This window comes from Dipteris shenzhenensis, chromosome 15, assembly GCF_047967505.1.
Source record: "Dipteris shenzhenensis isolate YYH24624 ecotype China chromosome 15, Dip_SZ_1.0, whole genome shotgun sequence".
NCBI classification, from domain to species: Eukaryota; Viridiplantae; Streptophyta; class Polypodiopsida; order Gleicheniales; family Dipteridaceae; genus Dipteris; species Dipteris shenzhenensis.
In genome coordinates, this window is record NC_141610.1 from 30,140,560 (window position 1) to 30,168,268 (window position 27,709).

At 42.1% G+C, this 27,709-nt stretch overlaps 1 protein-coding gene across 2 annotated transcripts; it reads left to right on the forward strand.

The window, feature by feature from the left end:
- The first annotated feature begins 7,038 nt into the window (after positions 1–7,038).
- LOC147893668 (PHAF1 protein At3g51130) lies at positions 7,039–26,161 on the forward strand. Of its 2 annotated transcripts, none has more exons than XM_087386252.1 (14): positions 7,039–7,288; positions 7,413–7,495; positions 12,684–12,758; positions 13,451–13,518; positions 13,647–13,752; positions 13,923–13,983; positions 14,234–14,409; positions 20,080–20,142; positions 20,624–20,671; positions 21,065–21,178; positions 21,342–21,441; positions 24,578–24,645; positions 25,396–25,500; positions 25,626–26,161. In XM_087386252.1, the coding sequence occupies exons 1-14, from the start codon at positions 7,231–7,233 to the stop codon at positions 25,680–25,682; spliced, it is 1,182 nt and encodes a 393-aa protein (XP_087242378.1). In that variant the 5' UTR covers positions 7,039–7,230; the 3' UTR covers positions 25,683–26,161. The 2 variants fall into 2 exon arrangements, with proteins under 2 accessions (XP_087242378.1, XP_087242377.1); XM_087386251.1 differs by having other exon boundaries at positions 7,040–7,288; positions 24,575–24,645.
- The last annotated feature ends 1,548 nt before the right edge of the window (positions 26,162–27,709 follow it).

Below are 27,709 nucleotides of genomic sequence, written 5' to 3' on the forward strand. Positions count from 1 at the left end.
TTGCCCTTTAACCCCCTTATGAAAAGTTTTGTAACTGTGATCAATTCAAGCCTAACTTTGCCATTACTTTGATGCACCAACTCTTGCACCCCATGCAAATATACATGAAGGATTCTGTTGGTCCTTTTTCCAAAGCATGTCCTCTTGAAAAAAGGCCTTGAACATATATTGTTCCCCTGAACTTGGCTACAAATTGGTCTTTGAAATTTTCCTAGTGAGGAATCAAGCCAAGTTGTAATCAAACATTCCAAGTTCGTGCCTAGTCTTTAAATGTTCATTCTAGGTAAACCACCTTATGCATGTCTTCAATAATTTTGTGATTGCACATATATATTCAAAATCCTTGTAACTCAAAGTCCTCCTAGTAACACCATGGAAATTTGGAAATGGGAATTGGTGACATTGCTATGAGAAGGACAATTGGCACTGGGTGGTATAGCTGGGATAGCTCCTATAGGTAGTATTGTTGCAGCTCCTCTAGACATTTTTGCCTATTGTGTGAACATGGGTGTGTGTCAGCATGGGTGGGATGAATGGGGGAACAATACTTGGTTTGGTGGTGAGAGTTGTGGAGGGCTTCGGGACTTCTTTTCTATCTACACCTTTGTTTTGCCACCTCAAATTGTCTCCCACAAGTTTTGCTAAGTGTGCGCAGAGCTTAGGAGGGGACAAGGGGTGCCTTCTTGATTGTGCTGGACTCAATCTTGAATAAAGTCTTGAATAAAGAAAAGTTCTATCACATGAATGGAAAGGGTCTCCCATAACTTGATCTCGTCAAATACATCTTTGGGTTCAAGGATCAAACTGCCCATTACTCAATCTCCTTTGACCAACTTTTGTTTTTAGGGTGGCGAATGCTCGAGTCTATCCATGTAGATTAATGAATAATTATAATTTAACTTTAGAGTTCAAAGTCTGATACACTATCAGACAAAAATAATAGAATAAAATTAAAATCTAACAAGTCTGATACACTATCAGACAAAAATAATCGAATAAAATTAAAATCCAACAAGTACATACTCAAACTCCCTAAGATTAGAAGGTGCTATTGGAGTGTCCATTTTCCTTACATAGGATAACCATCCAGGAATTTCATCTCTTGTCAGACACAATAGGTGTTGGAAAAGTTTATGGGAACTCAAAACCAACTAAGGGAAGTTTCTCGATGTGGGTTCATCTTTGCTAAGTCCTCTGCATCTAGCCCCTTGGTCTTCTTAGACGGTGTAGGAATCGAGTAATGAACTCACCAAATAGGTTGATTATATACTTAGATTCAGCATAGCTTGTGCCAAACAATTGGTGCTTTGCACTAGAAACTGCCTTCTAAGACTTTTCATCACCACCTAGATCTCATCTACTATAATTGCAGATTCTCACATATCTAATCGTAGAGTCTCTCAACACGCTTGTTCAAACACAGGGGGTTGACATCACACATTCGATGAAATACACTTAAGTGGTGAACAATCATAAATACATTTATACATCGAAATGTAAAACCATTCATACATAGAAATGCTTAGGTACAATGACATAAACATTTCATAAGAGATTTCATTATATTGAAGAAGAAGGAAAAGTTTGTTATCTCAACAAGGTACAAAATAGGGGAATCACAAGATCTCCCATCTTTGAACACATAGTTTGGCATACTTCTATGAGCTTGGGATGGTGTTTGTCTTCATCTCATCTAAACGTAGGCAATTATCCCATCGAGTGCCATAGGCGGTAGCATTACAAAACATGACGTTTAGAATCCCCAAGATAAGAAAAGACTTCACTATAATTTCCATTTAAGCTAGACTAAACCAGGCTCTTAACCTTGAGTACTATGTTATTTAGTGTGTCCTTGTTTAGAGTCGGAGCCCGACGGACGAGGGTCACAGTAGCCCTTGTCAGACGTAGAGCTACGACTAGGAGACATAGAGCTACGACCAGGAGACGTGCCAGGACCGCACCTCTGAGTGGTTGACAGCACTCTATTGCCGACTTCATGCCTCCACTGCCTCATCCATCTTGATATCTTGCTACTGCCGATGATGATGATGATATTGATGACGATGCTCAGATTGATATATAGTCGACCATCGATGTGACTATGTTGTCCTTAAGACTTAGTACTGCCATTCTGCATTTTTGCATTGGTATGGACGCTCATTTAGTAGCTCCACTACCATAGCTTGTTGTATCAGGATTTTCACAGTTTCATAGACACATCGGTCTTCCGAAGACTTTAATAAACTTTCTTTCTTTCTTTCTTTCTCGCAAGGGTTCCCTCTTAGCTTGAACTTCTCTGAATTGAGACTGGAATCAGACTTGCTCAACCTCCTTCTTCTTCAATTGCTCGAGCAGCATTGCCACCCGCTTCCGCTTAGAGGGCATAATCCTTGTGGCCTTGCACTCACACTGCAATATCTGGAGGCTGCGACCACTAACTCCTTGGCATCTGTACTCCTATGTTTTGAGTCTACAAGAGTATCCTTGCACTAGTTGAGCTCCTTCATATTTTGGGCAAATAGATTGTTTACCATGAATTTACAAATGACATGAATCCCACAGCAAGAAATGGTGTTGAGGATGTCAATGTGATAATGAAATTCCTTCACACATTTTGTCATGCATTTGGCTTAATTATCAAACACAACAAGACAAGTATTTGTGGGATTATCTATAATGAGGTGCTCGCACTTAAATAGAAGAAATGCAAGAGAAATTGATTTTGAATGCTTAGAATTCCAATGGAATTTGGTGTTCAATGCAAGCACGTCAGGATTGGTTCATGACAAGGTTCATTTCAAACAGGAGTTTGTAAGCTGGACAGTACACCAACTTAATCTAGCTAAAAGGACAATAGTTTTAGATCATTGTATCTATCTAATGGCTATCTTATATCTCCCATTCAGAGCCCCCCAAGAAAGCCTTAAATCAATTTATAGCACCATTTGTGGGTTGGAGATCAAGATAGGTTAAAGCTAAGTGGGGCCTTTACATTTTAGGTAAAAAATATGGAGGTCTAGGTGTGGCAGACATAGTAAAGTAGCCTATAGACTTGTAGCCAATGGATTTTACACATATTCGTTAAGCCTAATGATATCTCACCTATGTTTATGTTTCAAAACCTTGGTAAGGTGAGACCGGGGAAGTTTGATAAACGGGCATTTCTTCCACTAGCATCACCTTTATTTTTCCAAGAGCCCTCCAAAATAATAGGCAATGCTTTATGGAAATATATTTGGAGAACCTAGGAAGCCATCATGAAGTACATTACGGAGAAAGCCAAAAGGTGAATTGATGGCCATTGATTCCATGTGATCTCACGTCAATAGGGAGCTACGGGAGGATGAGGAACTAAGTGATGCCCACTAATTGGCTAAGAAGGGTATTACTCAAGGGTGGCTTGTGGGATGAAAATGAGGCAGATGTTCTAGAGAGATCAAACAGAGATTTAGTTTATTTAATAGAGGTCAACAGGTCATAATCATTAGACTTTCTCTTTGGGAACAAGCTGAGTGGGAGGGGGCCTCAATGCTCAAGGAGTTTGGATGGTTTAGATCGTCTTCCTTGAAGACCATGCCTATGTTCTTGGGTGATGATAAGGACCTCATAAATGCTTTAAATTTTTGGTGGGGGAAGAGTGATGATAAAAGGAAATGGAGTTTCGGATTTGAACTTGTCTAGATTAGTTTTTGATGTTGTTTTTCTTGTGCCCTTTGGTTAGCTCGATGATGGCCCTCAATGTCTATCTATTTTCCTCATTATTTTCTCAGTAAGGTAGATGCTATCAATTTTTTGTAGCCTTATAGTAGATTATGCTTGGGTTGTATTGTACATAATAAATTACTCTTTAAAAAGATCTTCTCTCCTTATTATAAGTCCATCAATAAGAATTCCAGCGTAGGTACCACAATAGTTTACTCATCATCGCACTTGCAAGATCTTGCAAATCATAAAAAATGGCATTAACGTTATGTTGAAAATCCTCTCTCAAATATTTGACAAAGTTTCTTACAATCTATAAAGCACCAATCCTAAACAATCAAATCTTAGTGGAGTTATTTAAGCATATTCTTATAAATTGTAAACATGAGCCACTTATTATGATAAGAAGGCATTTTGACGCCGTCACATTAGTGATGGTGTCAAAATGACACCATCACATTAGTGAAATCAAGCAAAAATTTGGTCTTGCCACATTGCTTTGGACAAATTTTAATACTAGTAATTGGGGAGCAATTGACTCTTTGGTTATATTTAGTACCTTGCACCTATGCTTATCAAACATACCATTTTCCTAGTCTTACAATGAATTGTAATCTTCAAAGAAACCAATGTCTAATCTAGCAATACACATACATATACTTATAATTGTACATGTCGATCAAACACTTGGTTCAAAATGTACTTATACCCAAAACATATCTCTACCTATTTTTTAATGCATTAAATCTAATGCAATGAAATTGTGTAGCTTAAACAATTCAAGTTAGTGTAATCTGATATGCCATGCTATAGCTCTTGTTTTGGGTGATATTATGTTGTCATACCACGTAATGAGTTTACCATGCCATGATTTAGATGATTATGATTTTCTCTACATACCAAAACTAAATAACTAGACACATATCATGTCTACAGTCTAACATAATGTTGGAAAGGTATAGGCTACCTCATGTGGGAAAACTCAATCCGAATGTCAAAAGTTCTTCAATGTGGGTTTGTATTTGCTAAGTCATTTGCATCTAGACCTGAGTCTTCCTTTACAATGTAGGAATCAAGTGAGAACTCACCAGGTAGGCTGGTTCTATACTCAGAGTCAACATAGCCTGTGCCAAACAACCATCACTTTGTGTTTGCCTTCTAAGACTTTTGATTAGCACCTAGAATCTCATCTACATTAATTGCAGATTCTCATGTTTCTAATCGCAAACTGCTCTCTCAACATGCTCATTTGAACACACGAGACTTACATCACACATTCAATGGAATATGCTTAAGTGGTGAACAATCATATATACATGCATACACCAAATATACATATATACCCCAAAATGTAAAACATCCATATACAGAAAATGCTTAGGCATAGAGATGGAAACATTTCATAAGAGATTTCATGTTATTGAAGAAGAATGAAAGGTGAGTTGTCTCGACAATATAAAAATAGGGGGATCATAAGATCTCCCATCTTCAAACACATAGTTGTGCATACTTCTACAAACTTGCAATGGCATCTATCTACAGTGCCACAGGCAGTGTTGTTCCAAAACATGACATTTTGAATCCTCAAAATAAAAAAGAGACTAACTTGTAAACCCAATTTACACTAGATTAAACGAGGACCTCAACCCTAAATTGAATTACACCCTAGATACCACTTCTTCAGTGCCACCATTCACTCTCTTACGGTGTCCCTCTCAGCTTGCACTTTTGCAAATTGAGATTGGAAGTGGCTTTGCTTATTCTCCTTCTACTACAGCTACTTAGTCAACATTGCCACCTACTTCCGTTTGATGGAGAGCATGTCCCTTGCAAACTCACACTCGCACGAAGATTTCTGGAGGTTGAACACCAACTTCTCGGCATCCTTGTTCCAATGTTTTGAGTTTGCAAGAGTAGCCCTGCTAGAGTCACACCTCCTTTATTGTTTGGGCAAGTTCCTCCTCCATTTCGTGTGCACCTCATACACGCTAATTTTCTCATCATTCTTCCTCCAAAACTTGTAATCATGTAGCTTCATCCTAGTATGTAGCTTTGTACTAGGCTACCTTAAACTTTTGCTTATTGGCTTGGACTTGGGAGTGTCGAGCCTAGGTGCTAAGGAACGTCTATGGTTCTTGAAGCTTCCCAACATACTGTTTGCTCCTTGTTTTGTTTGCCACTGTTTGAGGAATGCTTCACCTTTGGTAGCTAGTTCTTAGACATCCTAAATCAATTGCCTTTCTATATCCTTATTATTTGGATTCTCATGATATTGATCATTAGTTGGGTTGGCTCGAGGACCCTAGTAATTGGATGGTTGATTCATTACTTGACTCCTAACTATCAACTGAATCATCGAGTTAGCTTTGTCCCTCTCTTATGGTTTGCCTTGTATTGTGAGAGAGAAGTAACTCCCCTTCCTCCTGCTAAGGAAGCATCGTTGGGGAATCTTCAATGTGAATGACCAGATTGAATCTTTGGGACAGGATTTTGTGTTGAATCATTTGATAGCCTTGATGAAGACCAATAGATGATCTTCCTCATAGGCATCACCATTTTTCTCAAATACTCTCTTCAACATACTCTTATTCATCACTCATAACCTCTTTTCCCTTGCGCTTGGCATTGTGAGTGGCATCTGCTTGTCGAGTATTTGCCTATCCCTCATGAGGGTGCTCGTGGCATTCATTTGAGCTATAACTACAGGCACATTTTGCCTGTCAACTAAGGCTAGGTTCACACCACTCGGCGCCCATCCTCAAAAAAAGATGGTGAAGGGTTACTATGCCCAAGAGCCCGAACAATTTTTTTATCTTGCACCTTAAGGGCGCCCAATGCATGGGCGACTTACATGATTCCCCATGAACCGTGCTGATTGGGTATGGAAGTCACACCGAGGGGCCCGAACGTTATGCCTCAACAATTCCCAATTCATTGCAGTCTTCAATATAAGTCATGAATGCCTCTGGGTGGGGCGAACCACAGCACTGGGCGACCATTTCAGGTGACATGGTGTCAGGTGGTTGGAACCCGCCCTAAGGAGTGCAGGTCGTGAGATTAGGTGGGTGAAGGGGAGGTGTGCATAGAGAGTATCCAACACACTAACCACGATGAGGATACATAGGATGGGTTCATACCAACTGGCGGCGGCCATCCTCCAAAAGGCGGGGTGAAGGGCTGTCAACTAGGTTGGACAAATAGGAGGGATGGGCCCGGACAGTGAATCCACGCCAACTCCTCTAAATCATTCCATGAACTTATGACTAGAGGTTGATGTGAAGTGGCAAACCCGAATTCTGGTGTGAAACCAACCATAGTGATGCAAAAGAGAAATGGATTGTGAGTATAATAAGTGACAAGAGGCCTTCTCTTCTTCCTGGTCTTGCTCATATCCAATTCACAGTTATTTGTTTGTTTGTTTCTTTACTGTTGCTTGTGCCCGAGCTTTTCTGTTGGTGTTGCTTTGCCATGCTGAATCCCTTCCATACCCCTTAGCCCTCCTCCATCCCTCGCATCTTCTGCCGCTCCATGGGCGCCATCACCCTCGATTTGCGTCCCGGAGCCGGCCTCGGTCCTTTCGTTCTCGGTACCACAAATTTCCTCCCTCAATCCTTCTTTCTTCGCCCACATCTTTGTCCTCCCTTACCTCTCTCTCTTCGTCGAGATTTCTTTTGATTTTGAACCATTCAATTCTCTCACGATCTATGCAGGGATGCCCGTCTGCGACGCGTTGGCGTACGTGGATCAACATCCCGACACTTTTGACGCAGTTCAGCTGAAATACCATGATGAGGTCATTTGATTCTTGATCGTCTAGTTGGTTTTACTTTCTTCTGTTTCATTTTAACGTACCCAAGTGCAGATTATTAGAGACGCATGCTATGCAAGATTGGGATTCAAGGAAGCCTAACAGCACTACGAACTAAGTTTTGCTTTTGCCACGTGTGGTATTTGAATTATGTATTGGGGATCACAATCTGTCGAGCGTACTCTTTAACGAACATGAGCTCTTCTATAGAATTGCATATTTGCGACGCCCGTGCATATCATGCTATGTTTCTGCATGGTTCCTGATAGGCTGAAGTGAGACAAAATTTAGAGGAAGGGACCTCAATCGCTTCTTATTTTGCTTTGGTCAGCTTAACCGCGTTCAGTTACCATGGGATATCTTGGATTTATGTCGCATTTTTGAAGACGTAGGTGCTGATTTTACCCATTCTAATTGTCTTGTGGGCGTGCATACACACATAACTACATTCTGAAACTCACTCACAGGGTCTCAACCATCGTTCTAGATAAGTGGCATTGGCATTTACATATCGCATATGATGGTCACCATTCTAAGGTGGAAGGCGTAAGGACAGTGGGCTCTCAAGGATGCATGTGATAATGGACATTTGTCTGCCCAAGTTGGACAGTACATGCCACTGGGCAGATAAAGATGCATGAGCTAATGATGTTTGTCTTTGCACCTCTAAAAACTTGGTGGCACTAAACGGATGGTTGGACCACATAATCATGCTTTTGCTTAATGTAAACGGGCTGACATGTTTCCTTCATAAGGAGTAGAGACAGTATGGGAGAGCAACAGGGGGGAAGAGAACATCCAAGAAGGGGCAAGGAAAAGTGTGGAGAGTGCCCAAGGAAAGAGGGAACTTGTGTGAACAGGAGAGGGAGATATTAATCCCTAGTCTACACGTGAGAGCTGTTCCCATATAAGTACCTACTGTGCAATTTTTGTTCCAAGTGGACAAGCTCTTCGTGATGTGTGTTGAAAGATGACTGTGTATGAAATTTGAATGATCTGCAAGCGGCCTAATCTACTCTAAGTTCTGGCGGAGAGATGTGGTGCCCAGATAGGGGTGCAGCACATGGCTACTAAGCTTACCAGTGAGTTGAAGAACAAAAGTTTGGTTTGTTGGTCTTGGAAATATTCTTGAAAGCGCTGTCATTCTAGCTTAGCTAGGGCTGAGACTTGGAGAAGACGATGTCCAAATATGCATAAGGTTGTCTCTATTCTCGTAGGAGGGCTGTAATTCTAGAGATAGGGAAATGATTACATTGTGTGCATTAGAACCAAAGCGTGAGACAAAGTTGTAAAGTCCCCATCCACGGAACCATGTCTGGTACGCCCTTGGCTAAAGGAAAGACCGAGTTAGAGGTCAGATGACAGATTCTAACTTAGCATGAGGCTCACCTCTCTGCCCTGTTGGGACAACCCCGAGCTGAAAGTCTAGAGTTCTACACTCTGAGGGTGTCGTTTTGCTAACATGCTCCCTGGGCTAACACTGAGGAGTCCAGAATCCACAAATAATGAGAGCTAAGCCATGCATATAGTGTTAGAAATACGACAATACGCAGCGGAAGATTAATAGAATGTGGAATCCAAAACCTCTTTCGTAATGTGTCCTTAATGCAGCAAGTAAATGGACAATGCACAGGAGAGATGTAGAACCAGCAACAATTATATTTCTGTCCAATATGGACACAATACAAAAGCAATGTCCAGTGTGTCACCCTCTAGTAGCAGAGTGCTATCAAGATGTGACCCTTGTACATAAACAACAGTTGGTCTCATACCTCCGTGGCACTCCCAAAACACTTGGCCTGCATGCTCCTTATGAGCTTAGGTGGGCCTCGTTGTCATGCCCCACATGCACACCTTCAAGCTGACCTCCAGGACAGCCACAAGTAAGGCAGTGCTTGAAGTGATTGGTTGACCTCCTTGCTGCTCCGAAATGCAGCCGATGGTGATGCCCAAGCTCCCCCTTCGATCCGTTCTCTTTGCTGCCCTGATAGACAGCCAAGTATAAAACCACCTTTGAACTCTTTGTCCAGAGCACTTGGCTTCTTCCGTGCAGCTCTTGATCATCCTGATGATGGTCCAATGTGTGCTGAGCTGCTGCTCCAATCTGCTCCTCAAGTGGCTTACTGAGTGGATAAATGATGAGCTATATAAGGGCCTCCAAATCCTGGCTGACCTGCAGCCTTTTCTGGCTGACCAAGGCAGGCCCAAATTAACCAACCTGCTGGTCTGTGGGGCCCGACCTGGTTGGCTGCACCTGACCAGCCTTTTACTGCCCGCCTGTCCATGTGGCATCCAGCCCGTACGTAGCCCAGCTGGGGTCTATTCCTGTCCCAAACCTGTCCTTATTTTCATCTGAACATCTGCCTGCAAGCCCATCTTGCCCTGCCTCTGTTCTGGACATTCCCCTGCCCTGGAACATTTGCCCTAGCGATGTACAGCCTTCTGCTACCTTCCGTACGGGCCTGCACACAGGCACCTGCTGTCTGTATGGCTGATGCAGAGTCCCGTGCTGCTGACGTCACAATCCAAGCTGTCATTACTGTGCAGATCAAATCTGTACACTCTGCCAGCCCCGTGGCTGTTCCGTACAGTCCTGTCCTCCTGGGGAGCTCCAACACTGCCAGGTGCCTTGCCCACATGGCAGCCTGTGTGCTGCTCATGTGGCAGCTCCTTGTTATGTTTGTTTTTTGTGAATGTGCTGCCCACTGACAGCCCCATGTGGCAGCTTGGTCCATCTCCCCCACACCCTCATCATATGGGGGCTTACAAATGGGGAGGTGACCAGCTATATTCCAACATATAGCCACAGTCCCTACATCTAGTTACCACGCTCCTGGCCATGAGGGTTATTTACTATGGCTAATACCCATTATACTCAAGCTTATGCCAGCCAAGTTAGGTACAAACTTTTTACAGTCAGTTCGGGATGTAACAGTGTTCCCCCCCTTAAATGAGATGTACATTGTCACAGCTGATACCTCAATTTTGCTTTCTAGTAACTTAAGAGACCTTTTCATGAAAGGCACGAAATTTTGATTGTACTCTTTTAAAGAGTCTTGCCTTTTAAAAGCTATTGATAAGGGAATCTCAAAGTTTGTTTTGCAATTAGAAGAATGTTTAGGAGTTCAAAATATCTTATCAAAATGGAAAGGGAAGATTTTGAAGAAAGTTGCTTTGAAATTAGAAGAAGTCCCTTCGGTTAATTGCTCAAAGCAAAGTAACCATCTTTCTAAAGAAGATGAAACTCTTCTTCGAAAATTCCATAGGAATTTTGTCATTTCTTATATGGACAAATGTTCCAATAACTTTGTTTTTATTTGCAAAAAGTTTTACTTAGAATGTCTTTTGAGAGAAGTGAACTCGCCTGCCAAAGTTTTTGCAAGTCTTCTGGGTTTGTTTGCAATCTAAGTATACATTTTCTTTGTGCTGCTTGGAAGTTTCACAAAACTCCCAAAAAGCCAAGATTTATTGCAGCTGCTTGTGAGACTACTTTGACGGATGTCTCTAAATGGCTAAGCTACTGCTTCAAAGCCATGTTGCCTAGTGTCCATGAACTTTGGAGGGACTTATTAAAAGAGGCAGAAGTCCCCTCGCACTCAAGCTGGATTTTAAATGACTCTGTAGGATTGATTCTTGTTGTAAAATTTTTTAATTCCTCTCGAAGCATTCAGAAAACCGAGTCTCCTATTCTCCTTCAAACCTATGATTTTACCACACTTTACACAAAGATTGAGTTGGAAGACCTGAAGTTTAGAATAAAAAAGCTAGTGGCTGAAGTTTTCAAGCTGAGATTTGACAAAGATAGATGCAAAGTGCTAAAAGTTGAGAAAACAGCCTTATGCTTTGACTTTTTGTGGCTAAAAAATAAAGACATTGACATAGGTTCTAAAAAGAAAAGATACACAAAGGTAGTAAGTGTGGAAGATGTTTGCTCTTGGATAGATTTTCTTTTAGATAATCTTTACATCACAATAGGTGATTCTTTGTTTCAACAAATTATAGGAATCCCCATGGGCACTAATTGTGCCGTCTTTTTAGCAAACTTTTACCTTTTCACTTAGGAATTTGAGTTTATGCAACGTCTTATTTCTATCAATACCTGCCCTATCATTTTACATAAGCTTAGCCAAGTTAGGCGTTTTATAGATGATTTATTTGTACCAGATGTTCCTAACTTTGAAGACTTTATGTACAAAGACGCTAGTGCTTTTGGAGAAGGAATCTATCCTCGTGACTCTTGTGAACTGAACTGCACTTCAAGAGGGGATTCTTGTGTTTTCTTAGATCTTAGACTTTCTCAATCTACCATAGGATTAGAGGTTGATATATACGATAAACGTGAACAACCTGAATATAGTGGTTTACACATAATAAAAATGCCTCACATTGACTCAAACATTTCTGATTTGGCAAAATATGGAGTCATTTCTTCCCAATTCCATAGATTTTCCCGCCTTTGTACAACTAAGGAGTCTTTTATCACTCAATGTAGTAATTTGATCAATTTACTATTACACAAGAGGTATAATTCTCTTTTGTTTATTTGACGTATTTTAGAAAGCACTGGGTTTGCCCAAGAGACTCCGCGGGTCTTTAGAAACCCAGTATAGCTGCTTATGCTTGTGCACTGATGACGACATAAGTGTTGCTTTGCTTGCTAAGTATGTCTTCCTTTTTTTTTTCATAAAAGTTTTTGTTTACCTCTTTTTTCTTCTCTTTCATTTTCTCTTTTATTTTCTGTGTAGATTTTTGATCTTTAGAACAACAAAAAATCTAAATTTGTATGATTGAACTTATTCTAGTCTTACAAAGGTATATATTTATGTCCTCATACATCGAAGGTTATGAATTGCTTTCGTAGACTAACCACAGTCTAAAGAATTGGATCCTCAGCACCTTATATAATGAGGTCACTGGGATGAGCCTGAGTGGCCTCTGATATGTTCACATGATCTCGTGCATTATGAAGGAATTCTAGAAACCAAGATAGCAGTTTGTGGTTCAGTTGTAGTTTTTTGATATAGGCAAAATATATTTCAGTCTTATTGTATTTGTACACCTTTGGAGGAACATACTTTTTATTGCTATACACAAGCTTATAAAAACTTTCAGAATTTACTGGATCATGCTGGCCTGTTCTGCTCACCACAAGGTGTTTCGTCTGTGAATGCAGGAACCTTTATTGTATGATTTCGTGGTCAGCTTTCCAAATCATGGTTTTCATCTTCGGTTTGAGCCTCGCTCTCAGGTGTGCATTGCAGGCTGTGGTGTACCTTTTCCCTTGCATGTGTGCCTTTATGCTTTGTTGATCAGTCTGCATGGAATTAGATACTTCGTCCATATCTGGAATTGCGGGTGGACCTCTCAAGTAACTTCTTTAGAACTGGTGAAAGCCACTATACTTCTGAACAATGTTGTGCCTAAAGTTTGTTCTAGCTAATCAGACTTCTTTTGCTAGAATTCTGTCTTTTAGATCAGAGGCTCTTGATACTGCTGTGTAATCAGTAATCCTAGCAGGTTCATAAATTGTGTTTCCTTGAAGTGGTTTAGAATCTTTGTCCCTTCCACGTGAATATAGAATAGGCTATAGATGTAGTTCAGGAATATTCTGTAATGGATAGGTGCTGTCCAACAGGAGTTGCTTCAGCTCTTTCACTTGATTACCTTTGCTCTTTAAGTGAGTCCTTTGGCCTCCTCTTCGAGTCTAGATGCACATGGATGTGCCTGCAGTGAAGGAGACTAACTTAAGTACTTCTTTTGTATCGTCATGATTGCCTTTGCTTGTTTTTTATATTTGGTCATGTAGCTTGTAATCTTCAAGTCGAGAGGTGCTTCATCACATTGAATAAAAGCAATGCATAAGGTTCATTTTCAATGTTCATATCCTTCTTTTACAAAGCATTTGTTTCACATAACCTTTGTACATTTTCTGCCTTTCAGAGGTTGCGTCTTGTAGAAGTTGTTGATGTTCTGCGGCTTCAAATGCGATATGCAAAGTCCTCTATTGGGTAGGTTGTGGATATTAAGTGTCAGAGCTTGAAATTTCAGTATGTGTTTTGGCATGATTTCATCCCATTGTCAAAGGTCTGTCAACTCTGTACATTGTATATTCTCAGGTTTTTATTCTTGCTTTCAGGGGTCCAAATATTGCTGCCACATTTGTGGCAGTCTATGCACTTTTTGGTCCAACTTTTCCTGGGACTTATGACATGGAACGAAGTACATACACCCTTTTTTATCCTGTATGGACTCTCTTCTTTCTCTGGCTTATTTGTTTGTCCAGTTAATGCCATAACTGTTAGATAACACCTTTTTGAAGTCTGCGCTATTTCACGAGGTCTTCTGAGCTTGATTTATAGACTGTGAGTTGAACAAAGCAGAAGCTCTTGCTGAAGAACTTTTTGTATACCAGGGTCTTTCTTTTGCCTTTCCAATACCTGCTCAGTATACTGAATGCTGTCAAGATCGAGAAGGTAGGACTTCCATTGAGTACAGATTGTTTGGATAATGTGCAGCACATATAGTTTTATAGTGTGGGTCTAAGTTTTTTTAAATGATGAGTGGTACCTCATTGAACCTAACCACATGTTCCTTTGAAGGGACACAATTGGTCAACAGTATAGCTTTTGGGTGTCCTCTTCTCTAGTCTTGTATTGTGTTTTGGGTGGGAACTTTAATATGGTGGAGTCTAATTTGTACTGATATGTGTTTTACTTTGGGCAGCTGAATTGCCTCTCGAGTTTCCTGATGGTACTACTCCAGTGATGTCTCGTGTATGCATCTACGACAGTTCTATTGGTAGTGGTGGAATTGGTGTTGGAGTTGGATCACTGTTGAAGAAGGCTGCACCACCACAGCTTCCCGTTGGGAGCCTTTATCTGGAGGAAGTTCATGCGAAGGTTCCCTTCAGATTCAACATTTTCAACTTAAGAGAGAACATGAAAGAGTTTTGAGGAAAGCATAATATTGTTGGGAATATTTTTGGATCAGAGTTAATGAAGGTGAGGGGATGGAATTAGAAAAAGGGGAGAATAGCGGAGTAGGGGGCAGATAGCAGAAGGAAGTGATGAGAGAGAGAGAGAGAGAGAGAGAGTTGTATTAACGTCTTCAGGATGCCATGCGGGCCTATGAGACAAAGTAAATCAGCAGAATAGCTCGTACAAGCTGATGTCGACTTATGCAAAGGGCTTGCTGAGGTCCTTGCTGAGTGCTAACCTAAGCTAATAATCTCAAAATCTCAGAATCGCTCAAAAGACTGAAGCACGTAGTGTGAATGCTCCAAATACATATCCGGGGGCCATGGTAACTCTGCAATGTCACCTCCTACTGTTTGATCTGCTATAGCAAGGGCCGTCTGAAGCAGTGGTGGCTGCAGCTTGACTAGCCCTATCTACTTAGGTGATTCACCGCCATAACAATTGGGCCATTGTCCATCATAAATACAAATACATGTTACGCCATTAAACTGGTGTATGATAAATGATAATTTTCTAATGTCTACTAATGTGTGCGCGTACTAGCATCTCTAATCACCCTGGGCTGCTAAGGCCGTAGAAGAGGCTAGCACCAACCATAGTAGTCTACGTCACCATGCAGTACAAGAGTTGCACTCAGTATAGATAAGTGAGTTTGGAATGCCGCATCTAACTACAATGAGGATGCCCTGAACTCAGCTTGAATGATCTGATGGGGAACATATGACTTACTGTGGATGATCCGTGATAACAAGAGAACATGTAATCTCTCCACTCGAGTCCACTATGTATCGGATAGGTTTGGCCCCCAGCAAGGGCTGCCATACATGCCCGCAGGTTGAATCAAGGAGTCAAAAAGGAGAATCTTGGTCCGTGGATCCTGGAAATGTGAGCATTGTCTCTCCAGTTAGGCAAGGGAGGCGTATCCTCTATTCAGGCGAGTCTGCATCGCCAGTCTCATCGTGAAGATAGGGCTAGAAAATAGAACTCCTAGGTGAGACAATCTCGACTGGTGACCTGTCAAAAGTAAAGTGCTCTCTGTGTGCAGCTACTTTGGAGGTGTTGAAGATCATAACCTTGGTTTTACTCAGATTGACCTTTAAGTCATGGGACTCACAAAAGGCTAGTAGTGCATCTAGGTGTCTCTGGAGCCCCTTAGCGGACGAAGATAAGAGCGGCAAGAGAGCAACCAGCTCCTCCCAAGGTCCTCATTAAAGACTCAAGCTCGTCTATATAAAGGGAAAACAAGGTGGGTGAAATGGGTAGCTTTGTTTGACCCCAATGGTGCTCTTGATCTCATATGTCCATCCACCCCTCGTCCGAACTCTGTCGAAAACCCTCTCATATAGTGCCATAACAGCCGAGACTATCTCTTGGCCATAGCCCAGCTCCTACAACCGCTTGATAAGACGTGCTCGTGGTACTGTACCAAAGGCTTTGCGGAAATCCACAAAGTTGGCGGCCAGACCTCTCGAACAAAGAGTGGGCTTGAGTAGAGCGACTATAGATTCTCTTGCTCTTGTGGATAATTTGGGGCAAGCCATCAGTGCCGCACCATATCATTCAGGCTGAGTTCGGCGCTTCCCCGTTGCAGCTAGATGCATCCTTCTAGACTATCACCTATCTACATCGAGTCAGACAGTACGGGTCCTACACATCGGGGCGATGTAGGCTGCCATGGTTGGCTATAGCCTCATCCATGGGTCTTGCAGATGGAGGAGACGAGAGAGGCTGGTATGCACAAACATGTAAGTGGTTCAAGAGATTGGGGATCCACATTGATAGATTGCCTCCTTTTCAGTACAACTTAGATGCTCCATCGATCCCACTTGGATACCACGAGGTGAACTAGGTCATTCGAGATGATCTCTTATAGCTACACACTTTCAGGACATGGTTGGAGCCGAGGGAGCTTCCAGTGAAGCTCAGCTTCTATAGAGATCACTGCCTCCACATCTCGGAGGAGGGTTTCATTATCCCCCAAGAGTACACACAGATCCACCTACTGCACTCATTGAGGATCGCTATTGGGCAGTTTCAAGTGTCATCACACTGACTTCGTATCAAGAGCGGACGAGCCGAGGGGATACCCAGAGAGTGTCGAATATGCATGCTATGTGATCGACAGGAAGTCGAGTCAGAGGAGCGCTTCACTTTCAGATGCCCTGTCTACTATGAGATCCGTGGTCGATATCACAGTCTCCTGAGATATAGTTTTGGGCCCCTCTCCAGGCTTCTTTCATACCCAGATCAGAGGTGCCTTGTTGCTTTCCTTCATGAGGCACTTTGGCACAGAGAGCACCTACTCAGGGAGCGGATACAGGCCTTCGACATAGAGTCTGATTCCTCCCAGAGCAGGATTACCGAGTTTTTTCACTCAGACTGTATGGATCATGCTGTCCCTGACAGGAGACGCAATAGAGACCTAGAGTTTGAGACACACCATACTTGATAGCGGACAGACATGCAGATTACAATTAGTGACATCCCATCATCCCTGTTCAGACCTAGAGCACGGTCCACAGGAGTTACAATAGCCTTGGTTTGGAGCACGGTCATTGCTAGGAGATCGAGACAGACTGCGCCCACGGACAGCCGCCAACGTTCTATCACTGGCTATACATCTGCATGACCACACCCTCCCCTTGAGCTCCCCCTGACACCCACACCATTATGAGACCGCATTGTACTGATGAGGATGATGATGATGCCACTACTGATAATATATGACTATGTATCTTTTTAGGACTTAGCACTCAGCATGGGTGATGATGCTCGCTTAGTAGCTCCACCCTTCCGCTGCTTGTATTAGGTTTGCTACCAGTCTCATAGATCCATCTGTCTTTCGTAGAATTTAATGAACTCTCTCTCTCTCTCTCTCTCTCTCTCTCTCTCTCTCTCTCCATAGATCTCGTTGGTGCTGGCATACACATAACTCACCTATATTGACCATATACCTCTTCTAGAGGACCGTGCCGCTCTTATTAGCCGATCATTGCACGAGGCTTCCCTTCACGCCTTCCTGTACACCACATGCTCCAATTGTCCACCGCCTTTGGGCTTCGTGCCATGCAATAGATGGTACAATGGCGAGTGTAAGGCTCTTCACTGACAACTCCGATTCGAATCCAAACACGGCCTCTCGAGCGAAGCAAACACGATACATGAGTATCATCGTCTAGTCCGCCGGAAGAAACAAAACTTTGTTCGATGAAACGAGGAGGACTTACTGAACATTCTGTTTAGTAATAACTCTAAGGACTTTTGGCAGAGGTTCCTAGAACGGCTGTCCCCCTCACCACTCATAGATACTCAGATTTGGTACACCTACGCCCGCACATTATATGACATTGCCAATCAGCCCACTCCTGGTCTCTCTCACACACCATAATCGACCTCTTGCACTCTATTCACTAAGGGGGGCGTCAAGGATGCGGTTATGAAGCTTCACAATGGCCGAGTGAAAGATCATGAGGGTTCATGCACCGAGTTTGTTGCATATGGGATTGATATCCCAGCCCCTATCCTAGCGAAGCTATTTAATGAAGCAGTTTGGACCCTCAACACCATCACACATATTCACAAGACATGGGATCCCTCGAGTCCAAAAAACTACAGGACCATTATGATTGGGCATGTCATGTCTAAGATATTGCCTCAACACTTGATGTGGAGGTTAGCCGCTATGCAGAGATGTAGGGACTCAGAGTAGAGGGGCAAGCAGGTTTCCAACGGGATTGTGGGACCATGGACCAAATTCTTACACTTAGAAGTGTCATAGAGGAGGCCAGGGCACAGAGGCAGAGGGTTTATTGCTGCAAGGGCTGCCATACATGCTTGCTAGTCGAACCAAGAAGTCAAATAGAAGAGCCTTGGTCCGAGGATCTTGAAAGTGTGAGTGGAAGCACTGTCTCTCCAACCGGGCAAGGGAAGCCTAGCTCCTACTCAAACGGGCCTGCATCGCCGGTCTCATCGTGAAGATTGGGCCAGAGAAAACGACACCCAAGTAGATATACGAGGAGACAATCTCAACCGACGTCCCATCGAATGTAAATTGCTCATTGTGCATGGTTGCTCGAGATGTGTTGAAGATCATAACCTTGGTTTTGCCAAGGTTGACCTTCAAATTGTGTGTCTCACAAAAGGTATGCAATGCGTCCAAGTGTCTCTGGAGCCCCTCGGGAGAAGAGGACATCAATACCACGTCATCTGCGTACAAGAGGATCTGAACCAAGGTACCGACGAGAGCAACCAGTCCCCCCCAATGCCCTCATGAAGGTCTCGAGCTTGTCAATATAGAGGCTAAACAAGGTTGGTGACATCGGGCAACCTTGTTTGACCCCAATGGTGCTCATAGTCTCCTTTGTCCACTTGACACCTGTCTGAACTCGGCTTGAGACTCTCTCATACAGTGCCATAACAGCCTATACAATCTCTTGGTCATACCCGAGCTCCTGCAGGTGCCTAATGAGGTGGGCGCGTGGGACTGTGTCAAAGGCGTTGCGGAAGTCCACAAAGCAACAATAAACCCTCCGCTTGCATGATTTGGCCTCCTCTGTGATGCTCCAGAGTGTGAGTACATGATCCATGATCCATGGTCCTATGATCCCGTCGGAACCCCGCCTGCCCTTCTTCCTTGAGTCCTTGCATCTCTACGAACCGGCTGACCTCCGTGTCGCGTATTGATGCATAGATCTTGGACATGACATGTCCAATCATAATGGTCCTGTAGTTTCTTGGGTTCATGGGATCTCCTGGCTTGTGAATAGGAGTGATAGTGTTATGGGTCCATGCGTGTGGGAAGCCCAGGCAAACTGCGTCATTGAATAGCTTAGCTAAGATCGGGCTAGGATGCCAATCCCATATGCATGGACCAAAGATAGCATTTAAAAACTGCAAATGCAACAAATGATGTGAGAGCCCCTTGGTGAAGTATATAATGCCATGGTGTTACTCAAGAAGCTGTTTCCTAGTCTTTATAACTTGGGTGACTTACAGATGGTGCAGATAACTCGTGATACTATAATAATAGGAAAAATCAAAAGAGGTGAGTCACTTGTTTACAAGAGCGGTATGCTCTTTATAAGCTTTAGAGGTTTTCCAGAGTTTCAGTACCTTTGTACTAGAATAGATGAACCATCTGCCATCCTCATCCTCTAAGAATGTCTTTGGCAGCTCTCTCGGTCTGTGTATGGCTCTGAAAAATTCAGTGACATCTGGAGACTACAGTTGGGTATTGGGTATAATTATTAATAGAGACTTTGTCCTGATAGTGAGTAAGTGGTCTGGAAAGCCATGCCAGTCTGTTTCGTGCTCCTACTTTACTATGTCTTATCATGGATATGCGGTTTTGTGGTGAAAACGTGTTTCTTTTCTGGTCTTTTGAGGAGCATCTCAGCATATGGAAAATCGCCATGAAAGTTCTGAGGACCTTTTCCCCCTGTATTTTGCAAATTTTGTCTTCTTTGCTAGGACGAATGTTTGTACAATGTCCATAGATAACCCCTCAATGCTTTATTTGAAGTACAGTCCAGGGCGCGGCCTTGAGGAAGTGTTTATGTGTTGGAAATATGCTGTTTTTGACATCATGTGCAGCTAGGCGAGGAGCTCTTGTTTACAGGTGGTGGTCAGCACTTGGTCTTCGGCGCATCACCTCAGGTAGAACATTCAGATCATTCCTTTCTCCTCCTTTCTCATTTTACAAAATTGAGGGCAATGTGTTTGTAATACTTATGATTGACTGTACATTAACAGTGAGCACGATTAGCTAGGAAACTTGAGAGCAATGTGTTTGTAGTACCCATGATTTACTGTACATTAACGGTGAACATGTAAAAATATACACAATCTAGCAAATCAACTTTTTTGCTAGATTGAAATATCAAACTTTTGTTAGATTGAAAATGTCAAACTTTGGTTACATAGATATAGATGGATAATTTAAAAGCATGAGCGGATATCCCAATACTGCATAGATCTTCATGAGTGAGTATGTATCAGATTTAACATAGTTTTAAGGCCATTTGTTGTTGACATGTGTGCATATTTGAGAGCATACAATGGTCTATTCCTCCATGAAATTCTGATGATGTCAGTGGGGGTGTCATTATGCCTAAATTATATATTTTCTTGTTTTCAGGAGGTCTGGGCAGAGCTAGGTCGCCCTTGTGGTATTCATAAAAAACAGGTAATATACCTGTTGATCTGACAGCTTTTATTTACTAGGTTAATCCAATGTGTAGTGTGTCTAATAGTTTTAATGGAAGAAATCTACAGCTAGAAATGACATTACAGTTTTTGTACTCGTCAACCTGATCTTTCTTTGCCAATACATGGATATGCCTTTAGTAATAAACAGGTCATTGAAAAATCTATTTTTCTGAGAGCTTCATGACTCATGACCTTGTTGATAGTTTCCCTTGTATCTGTTTAGATAGTGTATTAGAAGTAGCATGTGTTGCCACCTATGCTGTGAATGACTATTACTGTTCTTCTGACGATGGAGTAAAAGGATACTTAGTTTGTTCCCTATTAGTACTGCCATTTTCCTTACAACAGGCAGTGCTGCTTCGTCCTTCAGGTGGACCCAATGGTAATACATTCTGCATCAGATCCGAAACCAAGAACTACGTTATGTGGGGACTACTTTTATAATTACTTCTCACGAGGAATTGACATCCTGTTTGATGGTCAGGTGCTGTATCTATCTACAATTTCGACTCACAAAATAAACAGGATGAAATCTGTTTGATTGATTCTTGGAACCAGGTGGTGGTTGATTTATTTCCCCCCCGTTATATTGCGTCGGAAGGTGTGTTTCGCTAATTGTTGCTATTTTCTGCTTCACAATGGAACAGACAAATCGTATAAAAAAGTTTGTCTTGCACACAAATTTTCCGGGCCATACTGATTTCAACTGCTACATCAAGTGCAATTTCATCATCCATTGTCCATCATGTAAGATATTTCATCTGTACAAATTTTTTAATGGATTACTGATTACTACTAGATTCTATATCAGTTCTCACTAAGTGGGTCAGTGTTTTAACCTATTCAACAGTTTGATTTTTTCAATCGATCATAAAGGGTATTCTTTTTGACAAACTACTGAAGAAGATTTATGTAATCTCAAGTCCTGCTTATTTCTTGTGGGCATCTCAGCACTTATCATGATGAAAGGAAAACCTCTTGCTTTCCGTAATTTCTCCTTTTTCTGGCATTCGTCTATGCTCTTCCTGGGTTTGCTTGTTGTCGGAACTTTTGTGTAAGTTTGGGGCACTTTTGATCCTGGTTACCTTTGCAGCCCTGCAACTCTTTGTTGCAGTCCTCCAGCTCCCACCCTCCTTATGTGGTTCGCCCAGCCTTACCTGCTTTTTGCCCTGTGCTTGCTGCAAGGCCAAGGGCAGCATACATCAACACCACCCCCCAGCAGAACGTTGGGTTGCTGCAGATCGAACTATACTCAGGTCTCCCTCGCAACATGTATACACAATTAAGCCGTAGACTTCTACATTCTACACGTCTGGAAAAGAGCTCTGTAAAGTAGTCAGCAAAATGTTTTCATTACCATACTCTACAAATCATGGACATGTACAAGAACCAATGTCACAAAGGGTTTTCACAACTACTCCATGTGTAGGCAGTCAGGGGCTGACCTAGCTACAGCCAAGGGGCTGACCAAAACTGAGGCCCCACGGGGCCTTTATATAGAGGGAGGGGTGATTGCCCTCCTCTTAAATCTGGCTGACCGAGGAACAGGAACAAGCAGGCCAGCCATGTAGATGGATGATCATCCAGATGCAGCAATTCGAACAGACCCATCTGGCCTCTTTTTCATCTGATACTACGGGTCTTTGCAAGGCCTAAAGCCTTCTTCCCTCAGGCCTTTGACCCCATATGGCTGGCTACAGAACTGCCATCTGGCAGGCTGATATGATGCTGACACGGCAGCCTGGTGTGCTGCCTTCATGGCAGACAACTCATGTCTCGAGATCTGCCATATGGCAGGCATTCCATGGCACAATTATGTGCATGAATGTGGCAGCTCATTGTGGAGTGTTGACTCCACATCATACCATGGGCTGCAGGAAAGGGCACCATGTTTCATGCATCAGTCCCCTTTTGGTACCTGCCCTCCCTTAGCCCTGCTATAACCCTGTCCCCTCTTCCCCTTGCCGTGTCAAGTCACACATGGGATGGTTGTAGGTAGATGCTTATATTCTGCTCTTTATGTATGCGCATGGGCCAGTCATTGCTCATAAAAAATGCCTTTGGAGTTAATGGGTGAAGGGTTAAAGCCTCATGGTTGTAATTGTGTATTAAACACTAGGTTACCTGTGGGTCACTAGGGCCAAGACTTGTGTGGTGGTCAGGTCTAAAATCTGACATTAGTGAAGATAAGGTTTCTGTGGTCCCTGGCAGATATATGGTGCAATAAAATTTTTGTGCAGCATTGGATGGTTGCCACGTGCCATCCTCTCAGTGCTTCTCGGAGTGATTTCTAGGCTCCTGTCAGTGTATATATATCAGCCGTACAGCCATACTGACATTGTTGCAAAATTCTGTATGTGCACCTGAAACATTGTGGTGAAGTCTGAATTTTTATATCACAACGCCTAACATTTTAATAGATATTGATCTTTAATCCATAGTTTTGACTGAGTTGGTGGTAATGAACAGATTCTATTGTGTAATTGGAAGCATGGGGTAGGAAAAACCACGGAGAATTTCTGAACCTTACCTGCTTTGAAGTTATATGGCTTGACATTGTCTTCATCACATGCTATCAGGAGCGTTCAAAGTATTAAGAGGCAATTTAATTGTTTTCCATAAGGTTCTTGGACCTCTGCATAGCTTATGTTCTTGATAAATGCAGCAACCTGTGAAATGAGCCTTCTTTATAGAGTTTATAGTCGTAAACATACATCTGGTGTGGAGCTGCCTCTGTACGAATTCTCGAAGATGATGCCAGGCATAGAAGCTTGATGTTATCCGATGTTAACAATGAGGCATTACATTGAGTATGAGAGAATGTCCAGTTGCGTGCAGTCTTCTCTGTCGGTAATACAACTGTGTTAGTGTGAGCTACTAGAGAAGAGGACTTGCGGGTATTTAATTTTTGGAGCAGTCGAATTCAGGAACCATTTCAAAGTAGCTTGGGCACATGGAGTATGCAACCACTGTACACCAGAACAGACCTTCTGCTCCACATCTTCAAGTATGTTTGCACTTCACCAAAAAATTTAGTTGCAATGTGAATATGAACATTGTACACAGATTTAGGGATAGAAAATCCTGTATCATGGAGAAAAAAATGCATTTGGAAGTCATATTATGGTTGAGAGTCCAGTGAGTAGTAACAGAGCATGAAGTGGTGGAAGAAATGAAGAAATCTCCAACAAAGCATGATAGACAAAAAGCTCAATGTGGCTGATGCTTTCGATTTGCTTTATAGGAGTGCAGTGGTGTGACAGAGAGAAAAAGGGGTTTCAACCCTTTGAAACCAAAACCTGGAATGATATTCATCGAATTTCAGATGATGATCCACATGGAAAGGTTTCAAGGCTGTTATTTTAAAACATACAGTTGCTTGTATAGTGTTCAGTGAAAACTTGAGGGCCGGAATCCCTTGTAGGGTTCAGGGTTTTGACATAGTACACTGTCTCTACATCAAGGTTTTTAATGGAGAACGCTCACACTTCTAAGCGTTTCTTCAAGGACTAAGCAATGGGTTCTGATACATGTGCCAAAATATTATTTATAATCGAACATACGGGGGAAAGAGATGAGATATCTGGGGGGTGTAAGTGCCTACACAGAAAGCTGGCTCTCAAAAAAAGACAAGATAGGGGAGATTATTCTTAGGGATTACTTGATAAAGTTGCATTAGTCCCTACTTCCCTTAAATCATTAGTTCTCTGCATGTATGGATTTAGCTGCCATAGGCCACATATCAAGCTGGAAGAAACGGAAGGCAGAAAACCTGGTTTACAAGAAAGAGTATCGATCTTTCCTGCTTCATGTTTTTGAACTATACATGTGAAGGCTGAATACTAACTTCTCATTTTCTGTGGCTTGTGGTATTTTTCAGCAGCAGAAGATGGGGACAGTAAATCTTCTTTGAATTATATTTCACCGAATACGAAATGGAATCAAGTAAAGGTAAGATTGTTACGTGCATTACTGAAATTATTTTCTATCGTCTTTGAATTATATTTCACCGAATACGAAATGGAATCAAGTAAAGGTAAGATTGTTACGTGCATTACTGAAATCGTTTTTCTTACTGAAACTAGTCACCAGAAAATACTGGAGCACTGTAGAAATGGGGAAATTTATATTAAGATATTTAAATTCGTGGGAATATCCCCATAAAAGTAACTGTAGCATAAGGCTGTAATGAATAGATATCTTGTAGTCCAGAATGCCTGAACCTTGTACCTTTCTTGTAGCATGAAGACAGTCTTGGAAAAGTTGTGTGTAGCTATATATGTGTCATGGAACCACAGGAGACAGGCTGAATGACAGAAAATAAATATTTATGAGATATCTCATAATAATTTCAAAGCACTAAATAAGTTAATAAAGTGATCTACGATGTGCATTGAGCTGTCTTTTTCCTTCACAACCACATGTTATGTCAAAGAATTCTGCAGTCAGAGCTGTGGCAAAATAATTAACTACGAAAACATGAGAAATTGTTTGTTTGGTGCTGTTTGATTTCTTGAGAGAGATGTTTAACTCTGCAGTTGCTGGCAGTGCATGTTGTTTAGGCCCAAGGAGCATGAATCCTGGAATTAGGATTTTAGCTGTGCTCTGATACTTTATTAGTGTATTAGCTTGATGTTCTCATCATGTCACTGTATGCAGCGTTTGGCTTTCTCCTCAAGTCATTTTCTGTTAGGGCTGCAGGAGCTTTTGGGAGATGGTGGCCGTGCTGCCATACAGACACAGGGCTCTGTCAGTAATCCTTTTGGTCCTACCTTTGTCTATGGTTATCGTAACATTGCTCTGGAGGTACCTCTGTGCTCAAATTCTTTCCCACAAATTGAGAATTAACATTTTGAAGATGTTGCTTGCTCTCTTTGATCGAAAGATTTCTTCTATGTTTTGTGAGGTCTATTTATCTGTGTCTTTTCCAGGTTATGAAAAATGGGCATATAGCTACTGTCACTCTGTTCCAGTCCAACATGGCATAAGGGCTTCTAAAGTGCACTGTACAAATGCTGTAATGTGTCATATAATTCATTCATTCTCTTGTAAATATCTACTGTAATTAGACCACATGACCTTGTACAGAAAGACGTTCTCTTCATAGCATTTGAGGTAGAGGCTTCACCAAGAAGTGATTGCTTGATCTCTTGAAACAGTACCACAATAATTATTATTTGCCTTATGCCATTTATTACTCAAGAAGACACATTATACATTATGGAAACGTGCATGAATCTTCTGGATTCATTTGCAATATCCATAGAGCTGGTAAGGTCAACAAAAATTTAAAGGAATCAATTTTATTCCAGGTGCTTTGAAGAATGCACTTAGGGATGTCTCTACATGGTTGACTTTTCTTCAAAGCCATGCTATTTGTATTCATGACTATTAGAAAACCTGCAAGAAATCCTGATCTAATCAGGATCTATAAAAAAATAGGCTGAAACCTTCAATGCATGACAAGGTCTCCATCTATTGAAAATCTCCCCCCCCACCCCCCCGCCCCGCATGCGTTTGCCCCAAAAGAAAGCCGCACAATTTGGAAGAAACAAAAGTTACTTTGCATCTTTGATTAAATATTGTGAAGTGGAACATATGGTATTATTTTGATAAGGAAAAAGTGCAGGTTAAAGAAGTTTATGTTAGGTTAAGCTATCTGTTATGCTCTAGTCGGGATAGCATGACCTCGGATAGATCGGTGGGCATTTTCTCTTAGATGACCAACTTTTGTAATAGTTAATGTGCGTAATTAAAATGGTCAAAAGAAGTAACTGCCAAGGTCCTAGGTGAGGGCGGAATGGCATTGACTAGATAGTTCTGAGTGCTAAGGCCTAGGTGCACCTAAATGTGCAATAATGCCAAGGGGCAAGTGGGTTTTAATGTGCCCCAAGAGAGGGGTAAAAAGGTGCACCAAGTGGAGAGGCCAAAATGCTGACATTTGGCAAGGAGAACTATCTAGGGAAATGAGGGTCTCATGGATAAGTATTAAGGAAAAATAACGTACGTAATTGGACGAATCAACTATCCAAGAGAAAAGGTTGGGTGGAAAAATAGCAAGCCATCGCCCGTGATAATTTCAACGACGAGGAGAGATTTATCTTGAGAGAAAAGACGAGGCTAGAGGAAGTCTTTGACATTTTGGTATCAGAGCTTGGTTAGAGGATGGAAGGGGGATTCGTGGAGAGATGAAGCGATGGAGCGCAAGGTTCATGGAAGGTGACGGGAGGCTACGAGGAGATCGATGGAAAGTTGACGGTCTGAATGAGAAAATGGCTACCGTGGCCTACGAAGGCTGTGTGTGAAGAAATTGCGGCTGGTCGATGCGGATAGGCAGTTCAAGGAGGTGACGTGATTAGCGTACGACGGGCGATTAGGGTGAAACGAAAACCAGTCGTAGATGACGGGTCGAGTTGGACGTGAGATTGGACGCTGCTGACGTCGAAAGAACTTATGGTCAACAAATTTAGCCGTCCCTTGCTCAAATTTCGTTTGGGCAACGTAGCGTCGGTAGTCAGACAGGTTTTTCGCATCGAATTTTGGAGCGGGTTGATAATCTACGCTACGTGAAGGCGTCACGTCAATTTCATCATGTTGACAATCGTCAGATACGTTTGGTCGCATTTTGCTTGCTGTCCTGCAGAAGCATCCTGGTGAAGCATTTTAACGCCTCTACACAGTCTATTTGGAATGGCCTTTGAAGGGAAACTCTACGTCTGAGAAAGAGCAGTCGGAGTCGTCGCAAAGATCAGGGAGCTCTTTCTTTCCGTGCAGTTTTTTTTGCTTTCATATGGTCCTGTGATTTCTGCACTGTAGAAGAGAAAAAAAAAACAGGAAAACGGAACAGAAGTGAAGGGTGTATATATTGGTTATTTGGGATATTTATTTTATATTAAAAAAAAAAAAAAAAAACCCATCTTCCACTGTGAACCTATGGAAGCAGAAGGGCAGAATTCAAGAGTGAATCCTACTGAGTCTAGAGCACAGTCTACTCAACAGATGTCACATCAGGCAG

What these genes read in the sequence shown, in the direction of transcription:
- LOC147893668 (XM_087386251.1), top strand. Translation starts at nt 7,231, where the DNA reads ATGGGCGCCATCACCCTCGATTTGCGTCCCGGAGCCGGCCTCGGTCCT. An exon ending in AGCTGAAATACCATGATGAG is followed by an intron (nt 7,496 to 12,683) that starts GTCATTTGATTC and finishes CTGTGAATGCAG; the next exon opens with GAACCTTTATTGTATGATTT. An exon ending in GTGGTATTCATAAAAAACAG is followed by an intron (nt 20,672 to 21,064) that starts GTAATATACCTG and finishes TTCGTCCTTCAG; the next exon opens with GTGGACCCAATGGTAATACA.